General features: G+C 44.1%; 1 protein-coding gene across 1 annotated transcript in view; it reads left to right on the top strand.

Annotated features, from left to right (window-relative positions):
- The window catches only part of SH3TC1 (SH3 domain and tetratricopeptide repeats 1), a 140027-nt gene that overhangs the window by 60189 nt on the left and 53331 nt on the right, over positions 1 to 26507 (top strand). The window contains 5 exon segments of the mRNA XM_029591728.1: positions 11773 to 11830; positions 11833 to 11877; positions 14882 to 15034; positions 17678 to 17873; positions 26247 to 26320. Of these exon segments, the coding sequence (XP_029447588.1) occupies positions 11773 to 11830; positions 11833 to 11877; positions 14882 to 15034; positions 17678 to 17873; positions 26247 to 26320 (526 nt within the window).

Consider the following 26507-nt stretch of genomic DNA (forward strand, 5'->3'; position numbering starts at 1 on the left):
TCTTACATACACAGGCTCCCTCTCCTTCACAGATACATTATGTGTGTGTGTGCCTGTGAAAGCCTATATGTGACAAATGGGCTCTCACTGGCACACAAACAAACATGCACACAGGCTCTCACACAGACACAAACACACAGGCTCTCAGACACACACATATACACATGGTCTTCTGACATTTTCAGGCCGTGGCGGGATGAGCTCCACTATAGCCCTGCAGGCCTTCCTGATTGGGGGGGGGGGGGGGAGCGGAAGTTGTGTGAATGCGTGAGCGCACACGGCCTCTCCGATGGTCGGTGGTGGCTTGAGCACTGGCGGCTTGCAGCCTCTCTCCTTCGGCTGTCGGTGGTCCCATGGCCTCTCCGGCTGACGCCGGCTCACTGCCTCCCCCGGGTGTGCCACCCCGTGCAAATGCTCGGTATGCACATCCGGCCACCCCAGATCTGCTTCCACTCCCAACCCTCTTCTCCAATCTGCCACTATCTCCTCCCCCGCTTCCCACACTTATAAAGCAAAGGCTGGTACTAGGCTTAACTGTGACAGCAGGGGCAGGTAGCGAGGAAGTTCATGCTCTGCTCCACTTCTCTCCCAGGCTCTGCCTCCTGTATAGTGCTGGATTACCCAATAGGCACATTAGGTACACGTCTAGGATCCCCCACCCCCACATATCAACAATTATATGGCCTATATAACAGTCAACCTACAGGGACAGGGGGCCCCAATGTCTTGCTGCCTAAGGAGTCTATAGGGTCATAATCCATTATTGTGCCTGGAAGCCAGGCCTTGGCCTGCATTCCTTCACTACCTGCCACTGCTGTCATATCTGGGCCAAGGATTAGCCCCCAGCTTCATGAGAAAAGTTCTTGGTCGGGAGCTGAGGAGAAGGGGTTGAGGAAAGGGAGGAGATAGAGTGCATGAGAAGGTCTGAGGAGCCTGACTGTTTTTTCTATTTTTAAAAGTTGACAACCCTATTTGGCAATCATACTTGACTTCCTTTTCACAAAAGACCATAACACCCAAATTTCAGGTAAACTACTCTGCCCGCCACTGAACTTTCCCCCCAAAATTTAAATTTGGGACGGCAGGCCCCACCCCTTCCCGCTTGCCACCGGAAGTGTGAGGCTCGTAAGAGCTGCTGATTGGCTGGTGTGGGGTGGACAGGGGCATGGTCGGTCAACGGGAGTTGCGTGGAATGAGCATCTGGTGCCTGTCCTGGGAGGGAGCCTCCGCCAGCATCAGCCTGCCGAATCTCCCCAAGCTCCCCTCTGTAGCCTCTGGTGAGGAACAGTGTCCACATTCAACTGCTGCTCAAGCTCCATTTCTGCCACCTCACTCCTCCTCCTGCTGGACTTTTGGATCATTGCCTTCTCAGGCTGCCAATGAGATTCCTCCTCCTTCCTGCCTGCGAGGCTCCTGCCTGTGAGGCTCCAGTACCCATACTGGAGAAGGTTTTCATGGGTAATGATTCAGATGGACTGAACCAAATCTCGGTGACCTTAGAAGATGTGGTAGACCTGATTGACAAACTTAAGAGTAGTAAATCACCTGGACCAGATGGTATACACCCCAGAGTTCTGAAGGAACTAAAAAATGAAATTTCAGACTTATTAGTAAAAATGTCTAACCTATCATTAAAATCATCCATTGTACCTGAAGACTGGAGGATAGCTAATGTAACCCCCATATTTAAAAAGGGCTCCAGGGGTGATCCGGGAAACTACAGACCGGTTAGCCTGACTTCAGTGCCAGGAAAAATAGTAGAAAGTGTTCTAAACATCAAAATCACAGAACATATAGAAAGACATGGTTTAATGGAACAAAGTCAACATGGCTTTACCCAGGGCAAGTCTTGCCTCACAAATTTGCTTCTCTTTTTTGAAGGCGTTAATAAACATGTGGATAAAGGTGAACCGGTAGATGTAGTGTATTTGGATTTTCAGAAGGCATTTGACAAAGTTCCTTATGAGAGGTTTCTAGGAAAAATAAAAAGTCATGGGATAGGTGGCAATGTCCTTTCGTGGATTACAAACTGGCTAAAAGACAGGAAACAGAGAGTAGGATTAAATGGACAATTTTCTCAGTGGAAGGGAGTGGGCAGTGGAGTGCCTCAGGGATCTGTATTGGGACCCTTACTTTTCAATATATTTATAAATGATCTGGAAAGAAATACGATGAGTGAGGTAATTAAATTTGCTGATGATACAAAACTGTTCAATGTAGTTAAATCACAAGCAGATTGTGATAAATTGCAGGAAGAGCTTATGAAGCTGGAAACTTGGGCATCAAAATGGCAGATGAAATTTAATGTGGATAAGTGCAAGGTGATGCATATAGGGGAAAAAAACCCATGCTATAGTTACACAATGTTAGGTTCCATATTAGGTGCTACTACCCAAGAAAGAGATCTAGGCGTCATAGTGAATAACACATTGAAATTGTCGGTTCAGTGTGCTGCGGCAGTCAAAAAAGCAAACAGAATGTTGGGAATTATTAGAAAGGGAATGGTGAATAAAACGGAAAATGTCATAATGCCTGTGTATCGCTCCATGGTGAGACTGCACCTTGAATACTGTGTACAATTCTGGTCGCCGCATCTCAAAAAAGATATAATTGCGATGGAGAAGGTACAAAGAAGTGCTACCAAAATGATAAGGGGAATGGAACAGCTCCCCTAAGAGGAAAGACTAAAGAGGTTAGGACTTTTCAGCTTGGAGAAGAGACGGCTGAGGGGGGATATGATAGAGGTGTTTAAAATCATGAGAGGTCTAGAACGGGTAGATGTGAATCAGTTTTTTACTCTTTCAGATTAATAGAAAGACTAGGGGGCACTCCATGAAGTTAGCATATGGCACATTTAAAACTAATCGGAGAAAGTTCTTTTTTACTCAACGCACAATTAAACTCTGGAATTTGTTGCCAGAAGATGTGGTTAGTGCAGTTAGTATAGCTGTGTTTAAAAAGGATTGGATAAGTTCTTGGAGGAGAAGTCCATTACCTGCTATTAATTAAGTTGACTTAGATAATAACCACCGCTTTTACTAGCAATGGTAACATGGAATAGACTTAGTTTTTGGGTACTTGCTGGGTTCTTATGACCTGGATTGGCCACTGTTGGAAACAGGATGCTGGGCTTGATGGACCCTTGGTCTGACCCAGTATGGCATGTTCTTAACATGTTTCTTCCGGGGCCGTGCAGGCAGGAAAGAGGAGGAGCACCTGGATTTGACTTTTTCTTCTGACACCGGTGGACCCGATCCCACAGGCAGCACCACGAACCTTCACTTCTTCCGCCATCAATGGGAATGGGTTCACCAGTGGCAACCCGGGCCTCTCCCTGCTCCCAAGGCCGCCCCATTGGGTGTGCTACCCTGTGCAATTGTACGGTTTACACACCCGGTAGCAAAGGACCTAATTCGAAAAGGTACAGAGAAGGGCAACCAAAATGATAAAAGGGATGGAACAATTCCTCTATGAGGAAAGGCTAAAGAGGTAAGGACTCTTCAGCCTGGAGAAGAGACACTGAGAGGAAATATGATAGAGGTCTATAAAATAATGAGTAGAGTGGAACAAGTAAATGTTAATCAGTTGCTAAATCTTTCAAAGTGTTCAAAGATTAGGGGACACATAAGGAAGTTACTAGCTGATAAATTTAAAATTAATAAGATAAAAAATTTTTACTGAACACATAATTAAGCTCTGTAATTCATTGCCAGAGGATGTGGTGAAAGCTATCAGTGTAGCTGCATTTAAAAAAGATTTGGACAAGTTCCTGGAGGAAAAGTCCATAAACCATTATTAAGATAGTGTTGCAGAAATCCACTTCGTATCCCTGGGATAAGAAGCAAGAAACCTATCTACTCCTTGGGATTCTGCCTTATGACCTGGATTGGCCACTTTGGAAACAGGATCCTGGGCTTGATGGACCTTTTGGTCTGACTCAGTGTGGCAAATTAACTTAAGCATTTTTATCTTTTAATTTGGATATTGTATAAAACTCCATTTGATGCTATTCTAAACAATTAGGCATCTAGGAGTGAATTTTGAAAGCATGCATGCGCATAGCATGCATGCATATATATATATAGACTTTTTGAAAATCACCCTGGAAGATGTTCATGTAAAAGTACTTCTGGAAGTAATGGCATGCTTTATTTTATGCATGCTTGAAAGAAGTGTTCTGAGGGGCAGAGTTAAGTAAGTGTTTAAATGTATGTGCAAACATTTTACACCTACTCCCATGCAGGTATAGAAGTGCCACACGAGGGTTAGTATGCCCTTCAAGTATTAGTACGTACTAGGGATGTGCAGGAGTAAATAATGTGTTTCTTTTTTTATTTCGTTTTTGAGATGTTTCCCCCCAGGATTTTGTTTCATTTAATGTTTCATTTTTTCTTTCTTTTTTACAAAAAATGAATCAAACATTAAGAAAAAGCCAATCCAAAGATGAAAAAAAAAGGAAACGGGGCCTTCTGTCCTCATCACCCATCTCTCCCACCTGTAAAAACGCCATGGCCAGTAGGCGAGGCCTATGCCCAAGGCAAAGCCTCTGCCTTGCATAGGCCAAGATAGTGGTAGGTTGCCATGATCTCAGCCTAGGCTCTACGCAAGGCAGAGACTTGGAGGCCTGGTCCCAATGCCTAGGCCTGACACCAGGCCCTAAGCTAGACACTGGGGCCTCAACCCAGGCCTCAACCTAGGCCAAAGCCTGTGCTCAGGCCTGACAACAGGTCCTAGTCCAGAGGTTGGGTTCTGATGCCTGGGTCTCTGCCTAGACCAGGGCCTGGCTCAGTGGCTGGGTCCCAATGCACAGCCCGACCCAGAGGCTGTAGCCCAATGCCAGGGCCTGTTCTGGAGGCCGGATCCTGATGCCTGGGTCTTTGCCTAGGATTAGGCCCAGGCCCAGAGCCCGGGCCTCAGACGTCCTCTTTGTAGGTCTTCTGTCTTTTTTCTTGTTGGTAATGATGCTCTCCGCTGGGGAAGGTGTGTCGTACAGCAAAATGGCATCTTCCCCTGGAGAGAATGTGCAAGAGTGAGTTAACTTTGAACCAGACCCCAACGTCAGGCCTGAGCTGAGGCCTAGGCATCAGAACCTGGCTTCTGGACCGGGCTGCAGCATCAGGCCTAGGCCAAGGCCCAGGCATTGAGACCCAGCTTCTGGACCAGGACCCGGCATAGGCCAAGGTCCCAACATCAGGAGCCGGCCTGGCCGCAGCTTCGAATAACTGATGGATCAGGTAAGTCATTTTTCAAGGGGTGGGGCCTAGGCTGAGACCCTGGTGTTGCACTTGTGCCTAGGCCACAGCCTAGGCCTATGTTCTAGGCAAAATACCGGCTTCAGGCCTAGGCCTAGGCCAAGGCACTGGCATCATGCCTGGGTTAGACTGCAGTCCCTGCTTTGGGCTTCATTTAATTCGGGCGGGGGCCCACAATTTGTTTTGGGGCCACCGAATGAAACTAATTCACCCTTATTTGTTGTGTTTTGCAAATTTAGTTAAAACAAATTCACATTCCTAGTATGTACCCATTAATTTTCAAAGGGAATGTAGCATATTCAGGCCTGCTGTGGCCACAGGAATAGTTCAGGAATACAATAAGACTGGACCAGCTTAGTTATGGTGCAGATATTTATTTATGGTGCTTCCAAGATACAAGAATCAAAATAGCAACTCACTTTGCATTGGGCACAACTAACAGGTAAACGCTCACTGTCTGAGTGTATTGTGAGGTCCTACCAGCCCCCTGGGGGCCTTCACATGCTATCTAGGCCTGGACTCTTATGGCAGGGTAAAGGGAACCTCTCTTCACCCAAAGTCCCTTGCGGTCTTCTGCCTTAAGGAGACCTGGGTAAAAGCCTGAAGTGGGCTCCTTAAGTTAGACTGAGGGAGTAGTCGGTACACTCCATCACATATCCTCCCTCTCAGCTCAGCCATGTCTGGTCGAGCATCCAGACATGCCCGGGACATACCCCGGCTCTGTCTCAAGAGCCTCCCCCCTCCGGCTGTATTGTCCCCAACACCCATGAGTTATCTCATACATTGTTCTATGTATTTTCTCTATCATTACTATACGTTCTATGTAAACCGATACGATGTGAATATGGGTATTGGTATAAAAAAACACTTAAATAAAATAAATAAAATAAATAAGGTTACAAAATAGGGATACTCTCGATCCAGGACTACTGGGTATGGTAGCTCAGAGAGGACAGCTGCTTCTAACATGGCTTGAACTGTGGAGGTCATCAAGAGGACATGGGAAGTTGAACACTTTTGTTCATCCTCATGTATATATGTTACTGTCTCTATTTTCTTATCGTTAATATATCCTTGAAATAGTAAGTCCTGGTGAACGAGCGTTTTCCTGCAGCTGGAATCTACCAAGGCCGGAGTAGAGGCTTTTCCAGTTCCACCTGGATTATAAAGTCTTTAAGTCTTGGAATTCGCAACATTCTTGGAATTCGCAACATTCAAATCTAAACACCTTCAAATTTGCCTTATCTATGCCCCTCCTGGAAGCCTAGAATCAGACCCATCACCTTTAATTGAACTGTTAGCCAAACACCTTAACACAGATACCCCAGCTATATTAATGGGAGATTTCAACCTTCACGTGGATAAAACCCCTCAATCCTCCAGTTGTGAAACCGTTCTCACCACACTTCAATATATGGGTTTCAAACAAATTATCAAAGCTCCAACACACAAAGCGGGACACACACTGGATTTAATTTTCATAAATGAAAGCCTCACCACTGCCTCATCTACGACTTACTCCCCAGTCCCCTGCTCGGACCATAGATTGATCTCTACTACTCTCAAGCTCACCCAACCCATCCCCCTCCCAGTACAAAAAACCTCAGTCCAGGAAGTTATGCAACCCAGAATCTCTCAGCCCACAACTATCCTCTGCATTAGACAAAATAGACCTCATGGATGCGAATTCAGCCACTTCCTCCTGGATCAAAATAACTAAGAACGTAGCAGACCTCATGTGCCCATTAACTTCGAAAGCCCTCCTCTCTAATTCTAACAACAGGAAACCCTGGTACACCCCTCAACTCAAAACCCTGAAACAAGAACTTAGAAGACTCGAACATGCATGGCGAAAGAACCCATCCTCATCAAACCTGGGAGCCTAGAAATCCCTCATGCACCGCTACCGGATATCCATACTACAAACAAAAAGGGGTTTTTTCTCAAAGAAAATACACCACTTCATCTTCGACCCTAAAGCTTTATTCTCCCTCGTCTCGACTCTCACCAAATCTTCCCCCACGACCATCCGGACGATCAAGCGGCCAGCAAAGCCTCAGAGTTAGCCACATACTTCGAGAAAAAAATCACAGACTTGATCAGACCTTTAAAGACCAACAACGCTCCTCTTCCACCACCTGCCTACTCCTCACATATTCAACAGAACATGGGTCTGGAAACATTCGAGCCGACCTCCTCCTTAGAGATTGAAACAGTCCTAAAGAAGCTCAAACCTGCCTCACACCCCACAGATGCGATTCCTGCCAACTTACTCATTGCCATCTCAAAAACAGTTGCCAAACCAATTGCCGACATCATTAACTGCTCACTAATGCAAGGTACAGTTCCTGACCCTTTGAAACTCGCAATTCTCAAACCTCTCTTTAAAAAACCCAACCTGTCTCCAGACGACCCCGCCAACTATCGCCCGATTGCTAATCTCCCCTTCATCTCTAAAATCTTAGAAAAAATAGTGAATAAGCAACTTTCGGAGTACTTAGACGACAACAAAATACTAGCCCCCTCTCAATTCAGCTTCCGAAAAGCCAGAAACACAGAAGCTCTCCTAATCTCCCTAACAGACACAATATTGTTGAACCTGGATAAAAAACAACCCGGTCTACTCATTCTTCTCGACCTATCGGCCGCATTTGACACGGTGAACCACTCAACACTTCTGGACCGTCTAGCCGACATCGGCATCAAAGGCACTGCTCTAGGCTGGTTCAAATCTTTTCTACATAACAGATTTTACAAGGTCAGAGTCAACAATAACGAATCACACCCAGTCCGCTCTTCTCTAGGAGTCCCTCAAGGCTCATCCTTACCCCCTACCCTCTTCAATATTTATCTTCTACCACTTTGCCAGCTCCTCTCCAAACTAAAACTAACCCACTACATCTACGCAGACGATGTACAAATATTCATCCCGGTTATGGAATCTCTTCAAAAAACACTAGATTTCTGGAACAACTGCCTCCAATCCATCAACAACCTGCTCTTGAGCCTCAACTTAATCCTTAATTCAAACAAAACTGAAATTCTCCTCGTCTCACAGGACTGTAACAATGCAATGTCTAACATACTCCCTACTAATCAACCTTCCTTTTCTTCTCAAGTCAGAAACCTCGGAGTCATCATGGACAATCAACTAAACCTAAAGAGATTCATTAATAATACCACAAAGGATGGCTTCTATAAACTACAAGTTCTGAAACGACTCAGACCACTCCTCCACTTCCAAGACTACCGGTCGGTTCTCCAGGCAATCATTTTCTCAAAAATTGACTATTGCAATTCCCTTCTACTCGGCCTCCCAGCCAACTCCATAAAACCTTTACAAATGCTGCAAAACGCTTCAGCCAGGATCCTGACTAAGTCTAACAAAAGAAATCATATTACCCCCATCTTGAGAAACCTTCACTGGCTCCCAATTAAGTTCAGAATCTCCTATAAAGTACTTACAATCATACACAAATACATACACAACCTCATTCCACTGGATCTCAGTATACCTATTCGACCACATATACCCGCAAGACCGGTAAGAGCAGCGTATAGAGATACCCTCCTTGCCCCTCCTATCAAAACATCATTACATAAAAGAGCTCTATCCACAGCGGGCCCTGCGCAATGGAACTCTCTACCGCCAGAACTCCGGAAGGAACCTTGCCCAATCACATTTAAGAAGAGAATCAAAACCTGGCTATTCGAACAAGCGTTTAATCTAGGCCATTAATCGCTGCCTTATCTATCCAATCAGGTGCTCCATGTTCCATGTCTATCGAATCCTATAAGCTTCTATAAGCACCTATATATTTAGTCAGGTTAGTCTCAACTTCGCAGGAGAACTCGCACTACTTTATTTATTCGTTGTAATTTATTCCCCAGTTACTTGTTCCAAGTTTATCTCCCTGTTCAATGTAACCGCATCCTTACATGCATGTTAATGTTATAATGTAAACCGAATTGATATGTAACATTGCTACATGAATTTCGGTATATAAAAATGTTAAATAAATAAATAAATAAAATAAATAAATAAGTCATGCATGTGGGACACCAACAAAATTGCAGTTTTGGAGTGCCAACTTGTGATCCCACATGTCATTAATATTCTGGGGCTCTGTCCCCTGTCTTTGCTCCTTCTTACGTTGTTCTGCTACCTTGCGTTCAAATTCCAGGACCTCAAGCCAAGGACATTCTTCCTTCAATGACCTTCTGTTTTATAGAAAGCACACTCCTATAAAGCCAGATGGGTTTCTGCCCTACCCGGTTAATTTAAAGATTCTTCGGTTTCTGGCTGCCTATATGGACTGTGGTCTTTTTTGTGCCTGTTCTCTATACAAAGGGCACAAAAAGAGAGGGTCTGCAGTAGCACAATTGAATATAGATGGTGTGATATCTTGTGCCTCAAAACATAGCTTGCACTTAGCTGGTAGTTCCGCTGCAGTATCCTGATTCCTGAGTCCCGCGAAACTCTTAAATAATTAGCACACTTCACTCAGAATGCTTCAGGAGGAAGATAACTTATCGTTGGTTGTTTATGCTTGCCTTATGCCCATTATTGTTCATGTGCAATAATGTCCAAATTGTTCCTGGATCAAGCTGCGAGTCTGTCAGAGTGTCTTGAGTTTATCTGGCTCTGAGAGTCCAGTCCGCACCCAGGTATGTGAAAGCCAGCCACCCCTGGCTGCCACAAAAGGCCTAGGCCTGACATCCAGTGTTCAAAACTCTCTTAATACTTTGCTTGTCCACACTGCAACCAGCCCAGCAGGAAAACAAGTTCAAGACCCTACATAGGGTGTGCTGCCAACCCCCCATACGGCAGCTTTACACAGTCACAAACACTGAAGTTGCTTAACTGTTGCAGTTATTTCTCCTGGCCTAGCAACCCTGCAGTGTCCCTCCCCCACACTGAAATTAAGGAAAAATGATGTTTGTTAACTTTGGCTAACTAGGTGCTGGCATTCCTTCTCCCACCGCGTCGTGCATCCTACCTCCTTTGCAGCTCTGCTTAGGCTAATCACCCTGGCTCCTCTGCTTCTAAGCTTCCTTCCTCCTGCTGCTTCTTTATGCTAGCTCTAAAAGGGAGAACCACACGTCCTTCCTGTCTTTATCTACTCCACCTGCACTAAGGTGGGAGGGACCTTGGCCCGCCCAACTCCCTAAGGTCCCACCCCCCAGAACTCCCTTCCGACACCCAATCCCTGTCCATATGGGGTTTTGCAGTTCTCCTGACTCTTACTTCGCTATGTTCTGGGGATTTTCTTTCTTTGTCAGATACTTCTAGCATTTCCTCTGCTGCCTTTGGGGTCTGCTCTGTGACGTCTCCGTCATAATGGCTATTTTATAAATAGGCGGATAAGTTTATTTGGCTAACTTTAGATAATTCTGCAGCAGGACCAGAGTTAGCCAGTGTCTAAAGTCTGAGGTTAGATATCTCAGTACTGTGCAGTTTTTTGAACATTTAGCCATAGGTATTCAGGCTATAGCTGGAAATTTGCACCGGACATAAACCTTTCTGTATGAAAGTGTTGTAAAATCCCAGGAAAAGCCTACTAAAAAATCTCACTGGTTTGAGGTGCTCTTTGAATGAAGTTCTTTGAAGTCAATATTCAAAGGGTTTGTATATCTAAGTTTTTGAGTTAGCCGCCAAAACCCAAGATTTGATGATTTCTCCCAGCTACCCAGCTAAATTTTGTCTGAGCAGCTCAGTATCCTCACAAAAAAGATGGTGCTGGAGGCGTTCCTGACATTTGGCTAAACGTTATTCTGACACTTGTCACTGGCTGGGTAAAGTTATCTGGATAGCTCATGTTGGCAAAATAGCTGTCCTAAAGTTATCTGGATAAACAGGCAAGGCCTCGATTCACTCCTGTCCTTCAAGATATTTTTTTTAAAAAGCAGCACTGGCTGGCACTTAGAATTCAGCTCAGTGAGAGGAGATAAAATCCGTTCTTCCTCCTGCTGGGCTTCTGGGATGCTTTTGGGGGCTCAGGAGTTATAACTGAATTCCATTCAAATGATGTGCTTTTTGTGATTTTTTTCAGGAAAGCTCTGTTATTTGATTTGCTTATGTGATGGCTCCGACTACTTCCTCAGTCTAACTTCAGGCTTTTAACCCAGGCTCCTTAAGGCAGAAGATCACAAGGGACTTTGGGTGAAGAGAGGTTCCCTTCACCCTGCCATAAGAGTCCAGGCCTAGATTTTTCAGGAAAGCTCTGTTGTTTGATTTGCTTATGTGAGGCTTTTGGAAAGAGTCTTATCCTTCACGTATTACCATTGTACAGCTCCTCATATATCCAGTAGTGTTATAAAAATGGTAAGTTTATTAGCTCAAGCTCTAGGAATATGAGGTATGTTGGGACCTCCGTAGGATTACTGAGACATTAATAGTTGAATCAGACCATTAGAATGTAGAAGTCAAATATTGATCTGTATTCTTAACCCCAATGGCTAAACGTTTGTGTGTTTATAATTGATCATTATAGAACAAAGTTAATTTTCTATCTTTTAGGAACTATCTGCCAGGCTGCTGTCCATTCACAGTGACCAAGATCTAATAATTGTGACGTTTAAACATACGAAGAAGTATGGAAGTTTTCTACTTACTATTCTCTTGGTAAAGCCATCTTATTTTCAAGAGCTCTTCTTTCGTAACTGTCCTGGCTGTTGCAAACACATTTAATGGGAAACAGTGACCATTAACATCTATTGTTGGCATACTGAAAAAGAAATCCACATGATTATTCCATGGATCATTGATTTGTTTAGCAGTAACTGAACCGGTGTTAGCAAAAAATAGTAGGCATATGTACAGTATTTACTGACTAAAAGTACTCCAACATTACCTCATGCATAACACTTTGTATCAGAGAATAAATGTGTGCACTTCACACTTCTGATCAAAGAGAGATAGCTGTCAGGCTTTGCTATCCCAGAGGTTAGCACTGTACATGCCAAGTCTAGGACTTGGGTATGAATTCTTGCTTACGTTTCTGTTTACAGGGCACACATAGGATGAATTTGCCCTTTGTCCAAAAGCCCAACCTGCTGAGTAGTAAAGATTTTATTTTTTACTTTTTACTTTTTTTTCAATGAAGGCCAAATGTACTATAAGCACAGAATGGGTGAAAAGTCTTAGTAAATCCGGACTTCAGTTTGATTGGCTGGCATGCTTCCCCATTCCTTTCTGAATCAGAAAGGTTCACGGGCTCACATCAGGTGAACCCATAGAGTCGCTGTTCATAAGGGTCAAATGTATTCTGTTCTAGCCCGCTCAAATTAGTCTGATGCTCAGTGCTGATTTCTAGTGTTGGGTGCCTAATCTTAGCAAAGCATTAACTTTTCTGTGTTCAGAGGCACCATAAAGGCCATGTAGGGGCTTAAATTCAGCTGTTCATACTTAGGCACCTATATTTATCCTTTTTAATGCCTTAAATCAAGGTCTGAGCCTTCTTAAAATATCAGGCTCAATACAGTTATTATCAGCTTCTTAATTCCTGTTCTCGACAATGTCCTTGTGGTCAGGATGTAAACTTGGGTAGATTTACAAATCAGGAGTTTTTGTAAGTTTTGTAATTCTGAGTAGCAATTTAAGATACTCACTGAGAATACTGTGAGGTCTCTGTATTTTATCCCATGTTAGAACTTGCAGTAAAAAGTGAGTTATGTGCAAGGACTAGTATAGGCAGTATATCAGGCTTCAAAGCTCGAAGTACCAACATGTGAGTATGAAGAAAATAGTGGCTTTACAGTGGCCAGGCTAAACTGAACACAGCCATTGTAATACCAGCATATTCTGTGTTATTCCTTGCAGCCTGTCCTAACCGACTCTGAGAAATAGGACTGGTGACCGCAGACCCTTCACTCCACAATCGGGCCCCTGGATTACTCTTCTTAACCACCCACCCTCAACATCAACAACAGGTCTCCAGGTCCTCATCCCCCAATTTCACCTCCTCACCCTAGACATCAATAATGGACTTCTGGAACCCCCCCCACACCCCTAAAATAAACTCTGGTATTGGTGTTAGTGGGTTGCCAGATTCCTGCAGGCTCCTGAAAAGCCTTCACCAGCAAGAGAGAGCCGGTGTCCCTCCTCTTGGAAGATCGTATGTCATACTTTGAACTATACATGCTTCTGCATGCAATTTAGATTATGATGTGAAGTGGGTGTGCAGCATTTTGAATTTGTTGTTGCCCTGCCAGCAGAAGAAACATTACCTCCCTCCTGCCAGTAAAGATATCACAGGATCCTGGAGGATCTAAGTGTTGGCTTGGTGGGGTGGGGGTTAGTGGTAACCCCACTAACACCAGTTCTAGAGACTTTTATATTTTGCCGGGAGTAGAAGCCCAGCAAAAATGCATAATCTTTTGTCAATGACTGTGGGGTAAGGCTGAGGAAGGATGGAAGACCACTGATATATTCGAGGTCTAGCAGGATGAAGATCCAGGGACCCATTCTGGATGTTAAGCATTGGGAAGAGAAGACCTGGAGGTCTGATTGTGACTGTGGAGTGGGGGGAAGGAAGAAGGTGAGATTGGACTCACTGCCTCATGGTAACATGGCCCTCCTAACTACCTCAGGTGGTATAGTTAATTTTCCCATGCTAGGAGTGCCTTGCATGTATTAATAGAGGATATTAATTCAGCATTAATTCCTAAGGAGGTTATTTACATAATTGTATTTATTTAAAAAAAAAAAAAATGAGCATGTGTGTTACCTGTGTTACTAGTATTAGTACATGAGGCATTGGATAGTGCTTGCATTAGCACATGATAATGTGGTCATTAATGCTAATGCCTGTTAAAATGTAGGTCTTCATCTATAGCAGTGATGTCACACATTATATGTTAACCTATTATCAATGGGCACCAATACAATTTAAGAAGGATCCTTACAATACTATGAAAACCTCAAAACAAATCCTTCATGATACTTATATAACTATTCTCTGTTCAACTCCCAAATCCTCATGTAAGAGTGCAAAGGATTAACTATTGACAAAAAAATTTGACAAAAAAATTTTTGTTGGAAGGAGCGGAACGTTTCATATGCATTATCATAAATCCCCACCAGGGGTAATATGACTGTTGATTGTAATCATAAACGTCCCACCTCCGACCATTATATGTGATGAATGTGCAAAATGTGCTACAATCCACAAGCTTTTTGTTGGATCATTTTTTATCTGTTACTATAAAACATTATGCATAATTAATTACGGTGAAATAAATCACTTCAATTTTAAGTGCTGTCAAACGCTCCTCGCAGCCTTGTGTACTAATCCCAACGAAGGGTAAAAAATCTCCACAGCCGCTGATGACACAACCTAGAACGGCTTAATCGGCAGTCTCTTATGGCTTAGAAATAAGCTCGTACAACACCCCGACTTATCTGGTGGTTGAGCGGGTCACCGACGTAGCCATGTTTCAGGTCCACATTGAGACCTTTCATCAGGGAGTTTGTCCTCTTGCGATGTGTCGTCGGTCAGTGTTGAGCCATGCCTGCTAGGTTCCTGGCGTGAGTCTGTAGACTCTATCCAAGGCTGACACTATATGCTGACATTGTTTGAAAGGTTATGGCACTATGTTGATTCACCCGATTTTTTTTTTTTGGACAGGTTTTTTAAATCATTGCATGGAGAATTTGTTACTAGACCAGTCTTTCTGGTTGTCCTCACCAGAGGAGAAACAAGAGGAAGTAACTAGGCTGGAAGTCTATATAAATGATGAATCTCTAAATATGATGTACAGGGGTCTTCTGATGCTAGAGGGTAAGGAGGATCACTTTATTTGCTTTTGTGAAAGATATATTACGGGGAAACTAGTAGCTTTAACATCTGTTTTTTAAACTATGTCAAACCCTTACAAACATGTTTGTCACAAAGGTAATGGGGAATAATTATTCTAAATAGTATTTATCTATGCAGGATGACCTCTTCACTTGTAAAAAGTTCATTTCTGGTGTTTATGAGACATCCAGATATTCTAAAGTATCCTATGTCATGCCTGACCATACATTTGCATGCGAATTAGCTCATTTAATACATGCGATGCCGGGGCCAGACTAACACATGGTATTTGAAAATCTTTATATTATGCCATTTGCTGCGCAATAACAGCATTGATAGCTCAGTAAATGGCCTGGCCCAGCTTTATGAATGAGCCCCTAAGTTTGCACCTGAGGCAGTGGAGCGTTAAGTGACTTGCCCAAGGTCACAAGGAGCAGCAGCAGGACTGAGCCCTGGTTTCCCTGGTTCACAGCTCTCTGCTCTAACCAGTAGGCTACTTCTTTTATTCTTTTTTGGCCCAGCAGTTACCTCATCTTTTTTTGGGGGGGTCTTCTAGCTCATTTGGATCTGGCCTTTATTGGGCTAAGGTGCCATGAGCCTTCATTTACAAATGCCTGGGGGGTTTCCCCCTATTTTTATATCCTCCCTCCCAACTTAACCTGTCCATCACAGCAATAGTCCTTGGTCAAGGGCCACAAACAGCTGCCTTTGGAACCTGGCTAGTGTGGACTCTGAGCCTGGCTACTTAGTGTCACTGTTGAGTGATGGCTGAGACTTCCTCTTCCCAAAAGCTGTGAATGCATGCAGCAGAGTTTTTGCTCAAGAATCAAATCCAGGTGCTCTGAATGGAAGTGCACAGTAGGGATCTGCATTCGTTTGCAACGAAATAGGAAATAGAGACGAAATTTCCTATTTTGTTACGTGTCGGGGGGGGGGGGGGGGGGGGGGTGGTAGTGACGAAACGATAAGAAAACCCATAAAATTGCCGGTGGGTTTTCTTATCGTATTTTTTTTGGGGGTGGGAGAAAGGGCACATTAAAAAAACCCAAGCCCACCCCAAACTCTTCAATTTAATTAATTGCAACCCCCCCACAGGCGTCCATTGCTCCCACCATGTGACAGAGGCCGGCCAATGCACCGATAGCCCCTGCACACGGTAAGGGCCATCGGCGCCATTTTGATTACTGGCAGCCGACGGCCCGAGAGCGGGAGATCGCTCCCGGGACCCCTGCTGGACCACCAGGGAATTTTGGCAAGTTTTTGGGGGGTTGGGAGGGTGGGGAGGGGGGGTTGCAATTAATTAAATTTGAAGGGTTGGGGTGGGTTTCGGGCTTCGTTTCGGGGGTAGTCGAAATAAAATTGGCCCGAACCACGAGAAAACAAAATTTCCCGTGGCAGGCCGATAACGAAGGCTGAACCAAAAGGTTCGGCCGAATCACATCTCTAGTGTACAGTACTTGCCACTGGGCCAGTCAATTTTCATTAAAAATGATCTTTAAGAATTGGTATCAACTATTTTGCCATTCTGAGTCAAAACAATCAGCATTTAGCATTGCATTCTTTGTTGGAGTTCATAATTGAAATAAACTACTGCTATTTAAACTGCAAGATTTATTATTAATTTTAACTTCTAATTCTTAAAATATGGCTGACTGCTTATGAGGTGGTTTGTTAGCTCATGATGAGGATCATTGGGGAGAGGGAAATAGGTAAACATGACATAACTTTTGTAATCACAGGGATGTGTGAAAATCTTTGAAAAAAGTCCAAACCTATATAAATTACACAGAGTCATGAAAATACCCTAAGAACCTTCATTAAAGAAACAAGAGCATTGTTTTCAGGGGTCCACAGATGATCTATTCAAATCTGTTTATAGACTCTCCCAAAATTATTATTATTAGCATGATTTGTATAGCGCATACTAAATGTACCCAGCACCGCACAGGGAAATGTAATGGACAGTACCTGCACCAAGGAGCTTTACAATCTAGTTCAGACAGATAGGACACACAAGAAACGAATAAGAGACTTGGAGCTAAAGTAGTGAGGCCAACATTGGGAAAAAACTAAGTACAGGAAGAATATTGGTGCAGTTAATTGAAAAGGGGTAGGTTTAATTGAGTAAAGCTGTAAGGAATTGGGCCCCTTAGGAGTCGATATAAAAAAATCAGTCAGTCAATGGGTGTGAGATAGGGTGGGAGCAACACTAAGCCAGTCCCTTAATTTGCACAATAGAGGCAGGCTTCCTGTACTTAGCACAGATACCAAGCCCACAAACAGCAGATTTTTCACTGCGTATCTCTGTATGCAAGCTGAGCGCCATGAATTTACCATGATTTGGATCTCGTGCAGATATGCAGACTATTTCTGAATGGAGCCAGGGTAGAATCTGCCTAGATCAAGCTCAGACTTGTTTCACACATCCCTAGTCACAGAGTCCCCCAACATAAAGGGCCACTGCCTACACCGAAAGTGAAGTCCACCACAAATCCTCAAACATGAAACTTAAAATTGTAGCTGAGCTTGAACGTAAACGTCAGGTGATATGGATAATTCGGTCTGTATAAAGATGTTTCCTGTGAGCTATCAACTAATGAAAGAAATACTTTTCATATTTTCAAGGAACTTTTTTTGTACTGTGTCCTGATAACCAAATCCGAGAGGCAGCCGTGATAGACAGTGAGGTGAGGGTTTGCCAGCAGAGGGAGGGCAGAGCTGAAGACAGCCCTGGAGGGTATGCACACAACACACAGTCTGTGCTTGGCAACAGGAACTTGCTGACCAGATCTGCTTTGGAACCCGTGAGCCCCTTTATTCAGTAGGTAGCTTTTTTTTTTTTTTTTTTTTTAATATAGGTTTAAACTCAAACATTTTGATCCGAGGAGCTGTGCATGAATTTTCAGGGAGCTGTGAGCTACAAGCTAGGGATGTGCAGCCAAAAAGTTTTCGTTGCATTTGTGATTCGGATTCGTCGGGGCGCAAATGCGTTACAATCGGCCGTATGGCACCCCGATGTGTTAATATGGCGAGTTAAATTCGTGTCCCGGCTAAAATTAAAATTTACGATAACCCCCAACCCTCCTGACCCCACCAAGACTTACCAAAACTCCCTGGTGGTCCAGCAGGGAATCCAGAAGCCACCCCTGCATTCTCACACCCTCGTTTGCCGGTTTCATCACGGCGCCGATAGCCTGTGTCACAGGGGCTACCAGTGCCATTGGTCAGCCCCTGTCACATGGTCACCGGCGCCATCTTGTGCTCCTACCATGTGACAGGGGCTGACCAATGGCACCGGTAGCCCCTGTGACATAGTATGGGCAAAGGCTATCGGCGCCATTTTGAGTCCTGGCAATCGGACGGCCGGCGTGCCAGGAGGTCGCTCCGGGACCCCCGTTGGACCCACAGGACTTTTGGCCAGCTTGGGGGGGCCTCCTGACCCCCACAAGACTTGTCAAAAGTCCAGCGGGGGTCCAGGAGCGACCTCCTGCACGCCGGCCGTCCGATGCCAATACTCAAAATGGTGCCGCCACCTTTGCCTCACTATGTGTGACATAGTGAGGGCAAAGGCGATCGGCGCCATTTTGAGACACAAAGTGATTGCGTCTGAGACGCAAGTGATCGCGTCTCAAAATGGCGCCGATCGCCTTTGCCCTCACTATGTGTGACATAGTGTGTGACTATGTGTGACATAGTGAGGGCAAAGGCGATCGGCGCCATTTTGAGTATTGGCATCAGATGGCCGGCGTGCAGGAGGTCGCTCCCGGACCTCCGCTGGACTTTTGGCAAGTCTTGTGGGGGTCAGGAGTTTTGGTAAGTCTTGGGGGGGTCAGGAGGGTGGGGGGGGGGTTTAAATTTTATTTAGGATGCCGAATAAAACAGAAATCTGTTAAATACGTGGGGAGTCACGATGCGTTTCGCCTCCCCACGTATTTAACAGATAGGACAAAATAAGTTGCGGATTACAAATACGTGGAAAACGGATGCACACCTCTACTACAAGCTAGGGCAGCTGCTGAGACTCATCAGATCTTGCTCACCTACTGACTTTTACCTTGAAATGAGGCGTATCGCTATATCTGCCTGGGTTTCAATGTGCCCAAATGTAAAATGGTAATAATAGTATTGCTTATCAAAAAAACAAGAGAACATAAGTGTTCTGCTCACCTATCTATCCTTGTACACTGTATCATGAATGAATCTTTTATTTCAAAATATATGTATAAAATTTCAGCTACATCAAACTTTTCTTCTGTTTAGATTGACATACCTGTACCTCACTCGTACTATTAAATATCCCTTGCTTACACTCTCCCACCCCACTGAATATATTGATTTATTCAAAATCAAACTACACCCCTTATTCATACAATCCTGCCCCAGTAATAATAGCATTGCACCTTATCCATTCTCTCCTTTCGAAGTTATCAAATGTCAGCCTTCTTAACCTGACTTTCCACAACAGGGGAATGTATGCTTGTATTGGAAATATGTAATTGTAAAGCATGGTGGAAATAAAATATAGATGAAAGGTGCTGCATATCCGGGTCAAATTATCTGGCTATCTTTAGCTGCATAACTTGTCCAATTGCCAGCTTACTGAATATGGACCTCCTGATGTATAACGAGCCTGCTGATTGATTTGCTGAGGCCCACAGATCTACCTATGAAGGATTCAAATGAATAGGTGCAATGGAAAACTTCATGGACCTTGCGGTGTGGGTCCTTATGGAGGACCGGGCCAGATACCTGTGGCAGGTCCTTTAAGTTGATTTGAGGGCTATCTTATAGACTCCCTCACAAGGCCTTTTACAGAATTGGCTATTAAATGCAGCTAATGCAGCTAGTGCACACCTGCACTACCTTCCCCGCCCATACCCGTAATCTGGGTGTCCTTATAGACAATCAGCACTCTTTCAAACCCTTCATCAAATCTATAATAAGTGACTGCTACTTCAAACTTCAACCATCAAAAAAACTCAGACCTCTACTTTACTTACTGACTTCGTACAGTACTGCAAATCTATCATCTCTCCAAGATTGACTACTGTAATGCTCTCTTCCTTGGCCTCCCTGCATCATATACCAAACCTTTACAACTCCTACAGAATGCCTCAGCACGCATCCTCACCAACTCCAAAAAACGTGACCACATCACGCCCACCCTGATCGAACTCCACTGGCTGCCTATACAATCCCGTATCCTTTTCAAGACACTCTCACTCATCCACAAAAGCATCAATAATGAAAACTCTGACTGGCTCAACCCTCCCTTACTTCTACGCACATCCACTCGACCATCTCGTTCCGTTCACCAAGGAACACTCCATACCCCCTCTATCAAATCGACAAAACTCACCTCCACAATGAACAGAGCCTTTTCCCTAGCGGTCCCACCCTTTGGAACTCCATGCCACCAGACCTACGTACTGAATCTTACATAGAAACTAGAAATCACGGCAGAAGAAGACCAGTCGGTCCATCCAGTCTGCCCAGCAAGCTTCACACTTATTTTTTCTCATACTTATCTGTTCTCTTGGCTTTTAGTAACCTTATGTTCTAATTCCCTTTCACCCCCACTATTAATGTAGAGAGCAGTGATGGAGCTGCTTCCAAGTGAATATTAAGTTTGATTAGTTGGGTAAGCGGCAGCATAGCTCTCTTCTACCCCTAAATTTAAAAAAAAAAACTAAAACTTGGTTGTTCCTACAAGCCTATCCTTCCAACATGAACCTCTCTCCGAATGTTATCTGATCCTTCCTCCTGCGTCCCCCCCCCCGCCCACCTCTCACCCTATCTTCCTTTCGTGCTTACTCATCTCTACTTCCCCCCCTTTCCCTCTGCTCCTAATGTAATTCCACTTATTGTTTGTCAAATAGTATTATATAATGCCATTCTCAATCTTTATTAAACTTTGTGTAAATATCCTTTTCCCTCCCATTCACCTAAGCAGCAACCCCCCCAGAGGTGCTTGCTCCTTGTAAATTATAGCCATCTTCCTACTCCTTGTAAATTATAGCCATATTTATTTAGTTGTTTTTGTTTCCTTAATACCACAGTTACTGTTCAATGTAAAGGCTTCGCCTAAAGTTAAGTTACTTGTAAACCAATGCGATGTGCAAACGGATGTCGGTATATAAAAGGTTTTAAATAAAATAAAATAAATGTCACGTTTGCAATTAAGTTTTATCCAGACTGAATGGAGGCATTCCTGGGGCAGATTTGGGGAGGAGGTTGGACTTGTGCTTATAGGTTGGGATTTTCAATAGTATAAAATTTTATAAGTGCAACAACCAAAAGCATTGCTAACAAGAAATATTAGCTTGTGCTCAATATTTTAAGGAAATGAAAAAAAAAAAAAAAGAAAAATACAATCCCAAGGTAATCTCAAGCCCAAGATAGAGGGGTCAGATAGCAATGGTAGAGCAAAATTAATGTAGGGATTCAACTGTCTATAAACACATTTTATACCCTAAGAACTGCTACTACATTCAAAAATCTCTGCAACTGAGTAGCATCATCGGAAATGCATTTATTTCCTTGGTAAACCACCACACACCTACAAGGAAACTTAAAAAAAAGAAAAGACGCCCTATGCCCAATGCTTGGGCTTCTGTTTGAAGAAAAGATTTTCTTTTGAAGTTGTGTGCGTGTTTACCAAGGTTGAGAAATGCACTTCATTTACCTCCAAGAAAAGGAAAAGACCCATTCTTGAAGAAAAGCTTCAATACAAGATCTCCCTCCATCTTGACAGCAAAAGTAACAATCAGACTTCCTCTAGTTGAACCAATTTCCTGCGAGGTTTCTAGAAATCCAGAGTGTCTGGTGGAAGCTAATAAATGTATCTAAAAAGAAAACCTTCTGTACATCCTTTAGCGGGTGTAATTTGTGTGGATAGATTTGGTGGGATTATTTTGAAGGAGAATTTATGTGTGTAAATGCACTTTGAAAACTGGTGTAACATAGGCTCACATTTGCCAGATAACTTATGTGTAGGGATCTTCATTTTCAGTTATTATATGTTTTCCAGGAATTTATCAGCGTTTATTACAACAAGAAAAGAAAATGATATTTACTTGAAAACATGTATTTCCTCTGATTTAAGAATGTAAGAAATTGCCATACTGGGTCAGATCAAGGGTCCATCAAGCCCAGCATCCTCTTTCCAACAGTGGCCAATCTGGGTTACAAGTACTTAGCAAGTACCCAAACATTAGATAGATCCCATGCTAATTATTGACATTAATAGCGGTGGCTGTTCCCTAAGTCAACTTGATTGATACTAGTTTGACTTATCCCATTTTTGTTCTTGTTCAGGGTTGGCTCAAGGCTACTCCCAGAAACCATGCCTCCAACCTTTTCCTCCAGCATTTTCCCCTGGAGAAGTGGAAGATGGGGGAATGATGTGGGTCTGTGTGTGACATGCACGAGCCCAGAGAGAGTAAGGGCGTCAGGCACCCTAGGTGAACTTTTACAAGCTTGTGCTCGCTCCCCACCCTCACCCCCACCCTCACCACACACAATTAAAAATTCTGCTTTTATTTTACATGAAAAAGGACAGTGAAAGTATAGTCTTCTGAGATAAAAATATCACAAAATATCACAGCCCTGCAAAAAAAAAAGCAAAATTCTCACTTGGAACGCATATGGTGTTAGGCCTATTGTAATAGAGGGCCTAGTGTAATATGGGTGTGGGTTTTACTCTCAGAAACCCCAGAGTAAACTGAATTACAATATCATAAACCTCCCATTCTAAAACAGTAAAAACCCTACCTATGAAAAGGCAAATATTACACTAGGTCTTAAACACCAATACTCCCAGGGGTGGGTCTATAATGAGGCAGGGTGAGGCAGCCGCTTCAGGCGGCAAGATTTTAAGGCAGCAGAATTGCCCCCCTGGAACCTTCCTGCCACTGCCACCTCACCCTTCATTCAGGCAAACGAATCTGCAGGCAGGAAAACCTGCAGTGCTGGTGTTGTGGAGACAAAGAGAAGAGAGACCACCGGCTGCCAGCAGCCCAAAAAGAAGAGAAGACAGACCACGGGTCGCCTCCGGAGCCCAGGCCAGTGGCGGCCAAAGAAAGGGAAAGGAGACTCTGGCCCGCTGCCGGATCCCAGACCGGCGGCAGCGGGAAAAAAAGGAGGCAGCGAGCCACCTCCAGTGCTCAGGTCACCGGCGGCCAAGAAATTAAAAGAAGAGCACGGGCGCAGCCAAGGAAAAAGAAAGGCCGCTGTTGGAGCCGGTGGCGGCCAGCGAAGAAGAAAGAGGCTGCGTGCTGCCACCGCAGGAGCCCAGTGGTGGTGGCAGAGAAAGGAAAAAGAAACCGCGGGTCATCGTGTGGTGGCCAAAAAATAAAAAAAGACTGCGGGCTGTTGCCGGAGCATAAGCCAGTGGCAGCCAAAGAAAGAGAAAGGAGGCTGCAGGGCAGGTTGGAGAACTGAAGAAATAAAAAAAGAGCTATGGGCTGCCAGCGGATCCCAAGGGTGGCTGAAGAGCAAGAAAAGGTACAATGTGTGTGTGTGTGTGTGTGTGTGTGTGTTTGGCAGCTAGCTTGGGGGGGGGGGGGGGCGGGGATGCAGCTTGTGAGTGTGTACGAGAGGGTGTGTGTGTGTATGTATATGAGAGGGTGTATGAGAGGGAGGGTGTGTGTGGGTGGATGTCTTTTTGAGAGGGTGAGTGTCTCTATGAGAGGGAGGGTGGGAGTGTCTGTATGAAAGGGTGTGTGGGGGTGAGTGTGTGTTTGAGTGGGTTTGTGTAAGTATGAAAGGGGGTGTGTGTATGAAAAGGAGTGTGGGTGTGGATGGGTCTCTGTATGAGAGGGCGTGTGTCTGTATGGTGTGTGTGTGTTTGAGGTTGTGTGTGTTTGTGTATGAGAGGGTGAGTGTGTGCATATATATGTGAGTGTGTGGGTGGGTGGTTGTGTGTGTATATGAGAGGGTGGGTGGTTAAGGGTGTGCATATGTATGGGTGGGTGAGGGTGGGTGTGTGTATGAGTGGGTGGTGTGTGTTTGTGTGTGTCTGTATGAGAGTATGGTGAGGGTGGTGGGCGTGTATTGCGGTGGTGGGGGGGGTGTATGTCTCTATCCGGTGTGAGTGTCTGTTCGTTGTATGGCCGACGGGAGAGCCGTGCCTTGCTGTTTGTGTGTACTGCATTCCGCGTGGCGTGAAGGGGAGGCGGGGAGCCATCTCATCCTTGCCTCAGGAAGCAGATTTTCTTGAGTCGTCCCTGAATCACCTCCCATTAGGATAACAGAAAAAGCCAGCCTGCTATAGCAGGGGTTCTCAATTCAGTCCTCTGGACAAATCTAGTCAATCAGGTTTTCAGGATATCCACAATGAATATACATGAGATAGATTTGCATGCACTGCCTCCAGTGTCTGCATATTCACTGTGTATATCCTGAAGACCTGACTGGCTATGTGTCCTGAGGACTAGATGAGAAACCCCTGTGCTATAGATCCCTACAACAGAAATCAAAAACTAGCAGAATACCACACCTCAGTCACACATGGAGAACACAAAGAGACCCTCAGCAAATACTGAATAAAAAGAGACCATAAATTATAAACAGAAACATATAGACAAAAAACTGAACTGGAATCCGCCACAAACCAGACTGAATGCAGTGCAATAATGAGAAAATAGAAATATCATTCCTCAAAATAATAACATCAAGGAATATAAAGCATCAATTATAATAGTAAAAGCATTCAGATAAAAAATAATATTTCAAAACAGCTGATGAATAGAATAACAGTGAATAAATAAAAATTCATATAAAAATTATACAAAATTTCCCAAATATCAATAAAATATTTCAAAACAGAAGACACATCAAATAAAAACCAGTATTTAATAAGGATAAGAAAGATCTCTACTTTCCATACCTGGGAACATTTAATTTCCAGTCACCTCCAAGATTGCTGTGGATTAGTATGGGGAGCAGGGAGGGGGGGAGCTTTCTCCTCTCATATACACAATGCACATTCATTATCTCTTTCGTACACACAGATGCTCTCACACATGCTCTTTCATACATACACAGATGCTCATACACACCATTTCACACCCACACGTTCACATGCTTTCACACATGCTCTTTCAACACACACAGACACACACACAACATATGTTCTCATACATATACATGCTCTCTCACACATACTTACACATATTTTCTCTCATACATACACCACATGCTGTTTTTCAAATGCACTCTCCTCCTCTACCTCACTAACAGTACTCTCTCCCCCTTTCTTTTTTGGCTATGGTGGGTGGGATCAGCTGAGCAAGTGGCCTGGGCCTCTCATTTTGTCCGGTTGCCTACTGTCGCTGGGCCTCTCTCTCTTGCCTTTGCCACCAGTGGGTTGGGCTCTGCCGGTGGCCCACAGATACTCCCTCATCTTCACTGCCAGTCAGGTGGGCTCTGCCGGCGGCCGACAGGGCTTCTCTCATCTTCGCCACCAGCGGGTTGGGATCTGCCGGTGGCTGCTGGGCTTCCTCAGTTGTTGAGCCCCACGGGTGGTCATCTCTGCATGTCGCCGCAACGCTCTTCTTCTGGCCCGCGGGGTGTGAGATCCCCTTGGGCACGTCATCTGTTTGTGCCGCAGAGCTTTTCTTCTGGCATATTAAATGGTGAGTCGGCCGTCACAGGAGCATTTTGGGAGACAGTTTTTGCCGCTTCCCTGCCTCATTATAGAACCGCCCCTGGTTATAAGAGTCTGTGACACTGATATGATAAATTCCTGGATAAAATAATATAAATACTGAAAATGAAGGGTCTCTTCTTATGTGTGAATTACAAAATTAACCCCTGAATAGATTTCAAAAATATAAAGATTAAATAAGCTATAATAAAACTTGACCAAGTGTCGGAGCTGTTTCCAGCCCATTGGAAAGTTGAGTAAGCATAGACTAAAGATTGCAATGGTACAATACCTGAGGTGGCCCATCACTGATGAAGAAAAAAATTAAACATACAAATTAATTTGTCATACCTAGTGAAATCCAAAAATCCTACAGAATTCTTCACGTCCTCTATTTTACATATCTCCATTTATTCTAACAGGAGTGGTCATACAGTACAGTAAGTCTCAGGATTGGAGCTGGCCACAGGGCAGAACATTTTCTAGAGCTATTGCTGTCGCTGTTGTAATGGTTTGTTGATGTCTGGCTTTTTTTCCCCTGTGCAGATGGTTTCTGAAAGGATATTCCATTTCTGTGGATGTTTTTAGTAAGGTGCAATGCAAGGTCAGCAATCAAGTCGGTAAGAAATTTCAGTTCAAGTTTTATAGTGATGCCAGAACTGAAATCTAGCTGGTAAATTTTAAAAGGAGCGTGTGTGCGCCCAGAAACAAGCCGCAAGCAAAAATACACTTGATTTTATATTGTGTATGCAAGTACATGTGTATCATTTAAAATACCCCTACTGTGTGTACTCACACAAGTGGAGA

Source organism: Rhinatrema bivittatum, chromosome 1, assembly GCF_901001135.1.
Source record: "Rhinatrema bivittatum chromosome 1, aRhiBiv1.1, whole genome shotgun sequence".
NCBI lineage: Eukaryota > Metazoa > Chordata > Amphibia > Gymnophiona > Rhinatrematidae > Rhinatrema > Rhinatrema bivittatum.